At 38.6% G+C, this 10,336-nt stretch overlaps 1 protein-coding gene across 1 annotated transcript in view; it reads right to left on the reverse strand.

The window, feature by feature from the left end:
• Nucleotides 1-10,336, reverse strand: part of LOC107669467 (voltage-dependent T-type calcium channel subunit alpha-1G) — a 147,408-nt gene that overhangs the window by 104,620 nt on the left and 32,452 nt on the right. The window contains exon 4 of the mRNA XM_016461705.1: nt 2,587-2,746. Coding sequence (XP_016317191.1) covers nt 2,587-2,746 — 160 coding nt within the window. The remainder of the gene's footprint in view (nt 1-2,586; nt 2,747-10,336) is intronic.

Here is a 10,336-nt window from a genome sequence, read left to right on the forward strand (position 1 = left end):
AACATCATATATCAGTTTCTGTGAAGACGTGCATCCCTACCAGGACTCGTTTAACATTCAGTAATGATAAGCCATGGTTTACAGCAAAATGTCGTCATCTTCGTCAGGCCAAAGAGGACGCCTACAAAAGGGGGGATAGAGTCTTGTACAATCACACCAGAAACACACTGAATAAGGAGATTAGAGTGGCCAAGAGGAACTGCGCTAAAAAGCTAGAACACCACTTTTCTGCCAACGGCCCTGCATCAATGTGGAAAGGCCTGAAAGACATTACCAACTACAAGACACCATCCCCCAGCACTGAGGCCAATCAACAACTTGCTGAAGACCTGAATGAGTTTTACTGTAGATTTGAAACTCCCAGTCTAACACCCCACACCCGCTCTGAACATCTCTCCACACAACCATCAACACCTCTTGCAACCTCCCTCTCCCCCACTCCTACGTTTCAGATCAGCGAAGATGATGTGCGTCAGGTCTTCAGAAAGAACAAGAGAAGAAAGGCACCAGGCCCAGATGGTGTGATACCAGCATGTCTGAAAAACCTGTGCTGACCAGCTGATCCTGTTTGTGGACTTTAGCTCGGCTTTCAACACCATCATCCCAACTCTCCTCCAGACCAAACTAACCCAGCTCTCTGTTCCTAGTTCTATCTCTCAACAGATCACTAGCTTTCTGACAGATAGGCAACAGCTAGTGAGAATTGGTAAATTCACATCCAACAACCGCACCACCAGCACTCGCACCCCTCAGGGTTGCGTCCTCTCCCCACTGCTCTTCTCCCAGTGAGGAAAAGGGCTCAGAAAATCACTCTGGATCCCTCACATCCAAGTCATCTCCTTTTTTAACTTTTGCCATCTGGTCGGCGTTACAGAGCACCGAATACCAGGACAGCCAGGCACAAGAACAGTTTATTTCCCCAGGCAATCTACCTCATGAACAGTTAATGTTCTCCCATTGTGCAATAAAAGTATGTGCAATAACCTTATACTTATTTATCACCCTAAGTCTTAGTACACCCCTACAACTTATTTTTTATTTTTATTTTATTCTATTCCTATTCTATCTATAGCACACCTGTACATACAATTTATTATTTTTTTGTGGTTTATTTATAATTATGCGTGTGTATTTTATTCACATCTTATTTGTATTATCTGTGTGTTGTTGTTGTCTCTGTGTACTGGAAGCCTGTGACACTAAAACAAATTCCTTGTATGTGCAAACATACTTGGCAATAAAGCTCTTTCTGACTTCTGATTGAGCAATAACTCAGCCAACGAAGACTTCAGTGCCCTCCGCTCAGCCTCAGCTTCTCCTAGGGTTGGGAAAACACCCATTTGAGCAGCAGTCAGGCTGCAGCGAGATCAGCAGTAACATCTCCAGAAGAAATGCGATTGAGCAAGGCCTAGCTTTAATGGTGTTTGGCTCTGACACTGGATAATTGGGCCGTCTGTCAACACAAATTCACCTCAGAGAGAAAGTGCCATGGCGAATTAGCTGCACAAGTACCTTCGATTACCTATTGGAACAAATCCTAGCCTTCCAAAGAACCCTGCCCCTTGAAATATTTATTTCTTAAGAGCAATTTAACAGTTTAAGACCGTCTTGATGTTACATAATCACCGCTGCAAGCCAATCTCTGTGAGGCAGTGGATTCCTTCAACACGCAGTGTTAGCCAGGCCATGAATCCATGGGGTCTAATTCATGCTCTCAGTGCAATGATAGCTGTGGGGTTTACAGTGCTAGATACTAAACAAAAAGAATTGATTCATGGTTGAAAATGAATGGTAGCAGAAAGAAGAGAAATGGAAACTTATTATTCATTTTTTACGATTCATCAAACATAAGATAGTGTCTGCAAAAGATTTACGCATTTGTGGAGGGAAATCATTTCCAAAACTCCTTGTGTGACCCATTCACCTTTGTGGACATTTGGTGCACATTTATTTCCATATCAATTTGAACTTTATTTGCTCAAAAAAAAGGGGTAAGGAGTTGTGCTGCATTAACATAGAGGAGAACTCACTAATACTCAAAATAAACAAATAAAACAAGTAAAACATTTATTCTAATAATTTTAAAATATATTATAATTTTACGTATATAAAATAGTGTTCAAATACAGTAATTGCTATTATATATATATATATATATATTTATACAACAGTTCGTTCTGGTTCTCAAATCTGATTGGTTGAGAACTGTGAGATATTGTACTGGTATCGCTACAGGAACGCCCTTTAAAAATTTTATATCACTCCGCTGGTTCTAGCCGGGTCTATGTTTTTTTTTTTTATTATTCACTGAGCTAATCGTATAGTACGTATTATTTATATATACACACATACATACAGAAATAAATCATATTTATTTGTTTGTCATTGATAATTTTTGCATTTCTGTGTATTGCTTTAAATCCTCTTTTCTGTAGGCCCATAAAACCCAATTTAAATTGATCTCGAGTTGATACTTGGCCTTTCATCATGTGCTCACATTATAAACCCTCTCATTTTAAGACTCCTGAGGTCACTTGTAAATCAATATCATGCTTGTGATACTACATCCCAGGCCATCGCACTCACAGGGAGAAGTTTTCCGGGAGGAAGCAGCGGTTGCGGAGAAGCCCGGCCCACAACTGGACCCCTACGATCCCAAAGATAAAGAAAACAAAGAAGCAAAGCAGCAGCACATTGCCCAGCATGGGAAGAGTGTCCAGCAGAAGCGTCACCAGGATCCTCATACCTGCAACACAATGAAAGAGCAACTGTAGTATTATTTCATCCCTCACACGCTCAAAAACACACTGTCGTAATAATAAAAAGAAACGGCCACAAGCATATTGCTCTCGAAAAACATGAAATTATAGTGCCATAATGCACTAAACAAACTGTTGCTCTCTTTCACGTTTATAGAGGCTCATTGTCGACCCACAGTACGAATGTTTATATGCGACAGTAAAAATCTCTGCTGATATCCAGTTTTTCAGACACTGCTGCTGCCCTGGCTTTTCCAATATATCTGCCCTGTGTCAAACCACAATGCCAGCTGACTGGAGCATAAATGATGAAAATCATTTCCTGCTCAGGGTTTGGCGGGTAATTGGTGGAGCAGGGTAATACAGCCGGTGCTCCCTGGCAGCCTGCAGTCTGTGGGTGATAACTGTGGCCGGCTGTAATTTCCACATTTGGAGGAAGAGTGAGTGGCGATAAGCAGTGAGGCATTAACAGGAATGAATGACAATGGAGGACCCGTGTCATCACATAAAATGCCTCTGTGCTGTGTGGGTTTACAGAGCTTAGTATTGTGCAGATGCTGCATTTCTCAAAGCCATCGTCTTCGAGACGGGTTTTAGCCCCTTAAATTCGCTCTTCTCTAATGAGACGCCCTGATGGAAACATGGCCTCGAAATATTTTTTTATGTCTGGGAATTTAGGAAACGCTGCATCGTTTTGTGAGTGTTTATCAGCCTGTATCTATTTACTTGTAATTAGGAAATGGTGAGTGCAGAACGACAATCGAGGTCTCTGAAATTCAGAGTGTTTCTTCCAATTACGATGCGTTTCTTGTGGATAATCCACTGCTCTGAGATTTCTGCACAGAAAATCACTTCCTAACTTCTGTCATTAGTGACTCCAAATGACTGTGGAGTTCACCCTAGCACAGCAATTCAGCTAAGCTTGCCAAGTCAGGGCTTAACAAGCATTGAATCAGTGACAGTGGCACAGATCCGTGTCTCTTACAAACTGAAAGGTAATTCCCCACAGGGAGCCAGGTGTATTTCCTGGAGAAAATCACCTTCTGGAATTTGGGTCCCTTAAGAAGCCTGACAAATGGAAAGCCGGGCCATGTGAGTTTCCTCACAATACGGTAATGGACTGTCTAAGCAGGAGGCTGAGCTAACTTTAGTCAATGTTTTTTTGTTAATGTCACTTGTCAACTCATTTTATGACTTAGATTTTCCAAAATATGTATAAAACTCAAGGAATTGTTTAATTTTCTAAAATATATTGTAGTGTACACTACACAAAATGTGTAATATTAGATTCAACTATCACATGGAATTTACTACTTAGCTGATTGGCTGAGCCTCATGAACAATAATGGCAGATTTTAAGGGTGCTTTCACACCTGTCCCGTTGTTTCGGAACCTGACACGTTTCCCCCCTTAGCTCGGTTCATTTGGGCATATGTGAACACGGCAATCGCGCTCGGATCCGCGCCAAAACAATTGGTCCAAGATCACCTGAATGAGGTGGTCTCGGCTCGATTGAAAACGAACTCTGGAGCGGTTCGGTTGTAGTGAGAAAGCAATCTGATCTAACGGACCAACGAACCAGGCTATATCACAATGTATAATGGGTAATTACGTAAGTTCCACGAAAAGCATTAGCTTTGTTGTTTTGCTAATACTTCAAAATGAACCATGTGAATGTCTGTGGGTGAGCACGTCTTCGCCATTCAAAATCAAAGCGCACTTTTTCATTTTATAATGCCGTCTTATTGCTCTTCTTCCAAGTATGTGCATTTTAAAAATGTTTTCCCGATGAATCCTGGACTCCTGCTCAAAGTGATAAATGAATATAACGACATCTACAAAAAAACAACAACAACAACAACAAGCCCGCGAAGCTGTTGTCGTTCCATCCTGACAGATGACAGCTGTGACAGCTAAGTGGAATCCAGGAAAATAAACCGTGAAACTTTGATCAATGAAAGAACGGTTTACTCGCGCGTGACTTGTATTAACAAATTTGGTCCGTTAAGAAACATTGCCGTGTGAAAGCGAACCGGCACCAAGAGTAAAAATCAACATTGTAATAATTTTAATCCCTGTTTCGGAACAAAGCAATCGATCTACAGGTGTGAAAGCACCCTAAATTGCGTACCAGCAGAGCAACTGCCATTTAAATAAATTGGAATTCAAACAGGTACCCAGGTATTAAAGACATCTTTTAACATTTTATTTAGGACTAGAAATAGCATTTAAAAATAAAAGAATGAAATAATTATCAACATAAAAAACTAAAATAAACAAACAAACAAACAAACAAACAAACAAACAAAAATAAATAAATAAATTCCGAACTTGACAGATAAAACGGTTCAATTCATTTTTTTGAAAAAAGTTTTAAAAAGCAAAATTTAAGTTGCAAATTAAAAGCATTTTTACATTTAGTAAAGCATTTACAAATGCAAGAACTTAAGTTTAATTTAACATTGCAATTTAAAAGTTGCATTAAATGCGCAATTTAAATACTACATAAAAAAAACTATTGAAAGCCTATATTTAAAAAAGAGAATGCGTTAAATGGATAGTGCACCAAAAAATGAAAACTTAAAAAGATATTTTAAAGAATGTTGGTAACCAATCCATTTTGGTTCCCACTGACTACCATTATATAGACATACAATTCAATGGAAGTCAATGGGAACCAAAACTCTTTGATTACAAACAAAATATCTCCTTTCATGTTCCACAGAAGAGTGTCATATAGGTTTGGCACAATAATGATGACAGAATTTTTTTAATATTTAAAAATACATTTTAATTGAAATTATTTTACTGCTATATTTAGGGATGCACGATATATCGGCCACCATATCGGTATCGGCCGATAAATGCTCATTTTTTCTGTTATCGGTATCGGCCCGATAAGAAAATTGATATTTTAAAGCCGATAAATAATGCATTATTTCCTTCAGAGACACTTCAGATGCGCGCTGTTCGTTTGCAGCCTTTTGTGCAATTGTACGTTGTATTATTGTGTTTATTTGATGTATAGAATGCGTTTGGTTAAGTTAAAAGAGCGCTTCAGTTTACCGGTGATCATCTTTAGCTCAGCGCACGCAGCTCAAACAGCAGTGCACAACATTAATAACTATGATTGGGAATGTCGTGTATATAACATTCTAATGAGAACATTATTATAATAAAACGTTGTGAATTCTTTGGGTTTAGTTGCCGTGTTTCAGCGCGTTGTTATGGGAAGAGCGCATCCACAACAGGATCACACATTCTGACTATAGCACGCAATAACCGCATCATTTTGTACATATATAAGTTGTAATATTATGTTTATGTTGTATTAATATTAATCTCAGGATGCATTTCCTTGAGTTAAATAAGCTGCCAGCAAAACGTTTCAGTTTACCGTGTTCATTCAGCTCTTCAGCTTCAGCACACGCAGCTCAAACGGCTGCTATTTAAAACAGTGGTATTAATTTGTTACTTTTTCAAAATCATTGATACATTATTAATAATAACAACCACTTGTATTTTTCTCTTATTATTTTCATCAACAATATGGTTTAGTAATTAAAATCATTTAATTATTGTCCGTGCAGAGGCTATTCCGTTTTATTGATCTATGGCGCATTCATTTTGATTCTTTACACGTGTAATGATGTCCAGTGACTTGTTTGCATTATTTATGCATTATTTTATTTATTTGTAAGACTTTATGACTAAATTTGGTAATGGGAGAGTAAAATTATTTTTAAAACGTACACCGTTCAAACTAGGCTGCTTATGTTGAAGTGTTTGGGATGTGGGTTTTAATGATGAGAACTTTTTTGTAATCAGGCTCTCAAAAAGTATATAAAAATGTGGATATAGATTTATCGGCCAACATATCGGTTATCGGCTTTCAAAAATAAAGAATTATCGGTTATCGGTATCGGCCAAAATTTTCATATCGGTGCATCCCTAGCTATATTAATTTCTCTCCGCAAATGAAAACATCAAAATGGCATACTTCCTCTTTATATGATTATTTAACCATCTAAAGTCCTTTTCCACACCTACCATAGATGTCAGTCCTAATTTTCCTTATCACTGCATTGATACCGATACTGACAAACAAATGAAATCTTGCTAATATTCCAGAAAACGACTCGTTATTTACCCGTTTCCTTGTCTGACCTAGCTATGTCAGTCTATAGCTATTTACTAATGCAAAGGTCTGACTCTCCGCAGGTTGCTCAACTCATTTCTAAATTCCTCCTGAAAAGATTATTTAGGAGAGCGTATTCCCCAAGGGCAGACTGTAAATATCCTGCCATAGCTGCTCTTTTCTGTTGAAAAGAGAGTCTTCCAGGCCACACAATGTGCTCGGGCCCCTGTGTTATGAAGAAGACCCCTGGGATCCCCTGCCCTTTGGAGTCCTCCACATGCACCAAACAAGCTCAATAACAAAGCACAGGGGAGAAAGAGATCATAACCATGCTTTCTATTTATTTCTCATAAGCTTCCACAGATAATAAAAGAGCAGCTTCTCTGAAGGTTTAATTAAAACAGCTTGAGGGGACATGAAAACCACAAACACAGGAGTCTATTCCAGTGTTGTACTGCTGTAGCAGTCTTAACACAAGGGTGTTGATACTTGGCAGAATACTTAACGAAAGTGATGAGAAGTTTAATCTTGTCAATATTAATTCAATAAGGTAGTAAAAGAACAACACTCAACCCACTGATTTCATTTCTGCATCACTCAAAAGCTCATTAAAGAGTGCTGGAGAAATAAATGCCCTGATGTTAAAAAGATAAATACAATGTTCTATCATGAAACTCTAGATGGCACAGGCCAATAGGTCTAACCCAATCTGATATAATTAAATCATCATTAACATGGCACAGCTGATTGGTTTCTTTTTGCATCAGCAGCCAATAAGCTTGCTGCTCAATATTCAAATACGTGGCTAGTGCTTGCCGTAGCGCACTTCAGAAACCCTCCACCTTCCCCAGCTCCACCTGTATACAGGTGCATCTCAATAAATTAGAATGTTGTGGAAAAGTTCATTTCAGTAATTCAACTCAAATTGTGAAACTCGTGTATTAAATAAATTCAATGCACACAGACTGAAGTAGTTTAAGTCTTTGGTTCTTTTAATTGTGATGATTTTGGCTCACATTTAACAAAAACCCACCAATTCACTATCTCAACAAATTAGAATACTTCATAAGACCAATAAAAAAAAAACATTTTTCGTGAATTGTTGGCCTTCTGGAAAGTATGTTCATTTACTGTACATGTACTCAATACTTGGTAGGGGCTCCTTTTGCTTTAATTACTGCCTCAATTCGGCGTGGCATGGAGGTGATCAGTTTGTGGCACTCCTGAGGTGTTTCTTTGAGCCCAGGTTTCTTTGACAGTGGCCTTCAGCTCATCTGCATTTTTTGGTCTCTTGTCTGTAGATCTGCTACAGGGTAATTTAATGTATGTTATACAGTGGTGGCCAAATTTATTAAAACACTAGTATTTTCACCAGCTAAAAATGGTTTTAAGTCAGTTATTTCTATCTTTTGCTGCAGTGTATCAGTAGGAAATATCAGTTTACATTTTCAAACATTCATTTTGCCATTCATTGTAATACTCCAGTGAGATTTATGTTTGCACAAGGAGTTTGACAGCAGCCAGTGCTCCACACAGAGATCTGATCTCATCATCATCCAGTCTGTCTGGAATGACATGAAGAAACTGAGACAGACTAAATCCAGAAGAATTGTGGCAATGTCTCCAAGATGTTTCAAACTTTTAACAGTATTATAGCTTTGCAGGTGGGTTTCTTGAAGAATCTTAGAGATGTTGCCACAGTTCTTCTGGATTTAGTCTGGATTTAGGATTCTATCATCCATTCATCCAAGGGTTATTGATACACTTTGCATATAAAATTATAAACAGTTTTAAAGTTTTCAGTGTTCAAATATTAATTTTAGTAAGTGTTAAAATGTTAATTTTACATTTTAGAAATATTACATATAGTATTTTAATATATTATTTTAATAATAATATACATAATTTCATTGTTTTCAATAATTACATGATTTATATTACTGTTTTAAAGTATCCCAGTTGGTAGAGAAACACTTGAAGGGTGACCATACATTTACTTTTTTTTTTTCTTTCAATATTTATTTTATTTTAAATATCAATTAAATATCAATTAAATTAAAGTAAAAACAAAAATTAAATTTAATTTAATTTAATTTAATCAGAATAATAAAGCCATCCACCTGGTCCAAGACTTATAGACTACACTTACACAAATTACACAGTCCATTTCACTGTCTGCTTCCTTTGTCGTGCCGGCACACTCTCATCTTCGTAATTTTCATAATTCTTAAAAAGTCACTCATGTGGTGGACAAAGTTTTCAGTTCCTCTCTTCCTGTGTCTGTATCCCTTTCTCTCCAATAGTGCCCTCTTTCCTCTCACCAATCTACTTGTCCACCACTCCAATTACTGCTGGCCTTCTGAAAATGATGACCGCAACGTCACCGCTGGCGGACACTCGACATGATGTTGTTGCTCGGCCCAAATAATAATAGAATACACAAGTGGGCAGCCAGGCGGATTTCCAATTAACCTCCAACTGCACGTCGATTAACTGGTGGGAAAATTTCCTCACCGTCACAAACCTACCTGGATGATGCGACAGCAGCCATAGTGCGCCAGAACGCCTACCACACACCAGCTTAATGGTGGAGAGGAGACAGAGTGATGAAGCCAATCAGTAGATATGGGGATGGTTAGGGGCCATGATGGTCAGAGGCCAATAGGCGAATTTGGCCAGGATGCCAGGGTTACACCCTACTCTTTTTCCGAAGGACATCCTGGGATTTTTAATGACCACAGAGAGTCAGGACCTCGGTTTAACGTCTCATCCGAAGGACCCAGGTACTGACCAGGCTCAACCCTGCTTAGCTTCAGTGGGCAACCAGTCTTGGGCTACAGGGTGATATGACTGCTTGTATAATGCAAACATTAGGCCTTTAATTAGTCTGGGTTAGGGCTGAACGATTTTGGAAAATAATTTAATTGCGATTTAATATGGAATAATTTTTTTAAAGCTCTTTATGTTCTGTATTATTCAACAAAGAATCCAGTGTAGAGCTGTTGCGGCGCGACGTGACAACTGTAGCGTAGTGAAGCCGAGAGCAAGATATGCCTCGTCATATTTTCTGCATTTAGCTTTTAAATGACCAGCACCTGCCTGGGTCTGTGCGACTTCATCTATGGCCTTTCTCTTCCCTTTCACAAACCGATCCATCTCCCATTCTAAGTTACGTCCATTGGCTGTTTACTGTTTTATTTCTTTTCTTTTTCTGCTGATGGCCTGCGCTCGACTTAAAGCAGTGCTGCTTAGACCGATGGGTGTGTGTCATCAAAGTACTGCGAGAGCTATAAGAGAGCACAGACGTCACCTTATGCTTTCTCTCGCCGTACTTTGATGTCATACACCGATCAATCTTAAAGTCAAACACACCTCTTTACTCTCGCGTGTCACGTGACCGAGTGTAATCGCAGCCTCTGCGATTGAAAAATCGTGTTTT

Source organism: Sinocyclocheilus anshuiensis, unplaced genomic scaffold (genome assembly GCF_001515605.1).
Source record: "Sinocyclocheilus anshuiensis isolate Anshui unplaced genomic scaffold, SAMN03320099.WGS_v1.1 scaffold252, whole genome shotgun sequence".
Classification (NCBI taxonomy): Eukaryota; Metazoa; Chordata; class Actinopteri; order Cypriniformes; family Cyprinidae; genus Sinocyclocheilus; species Sinocyclocheilus anshuiensis.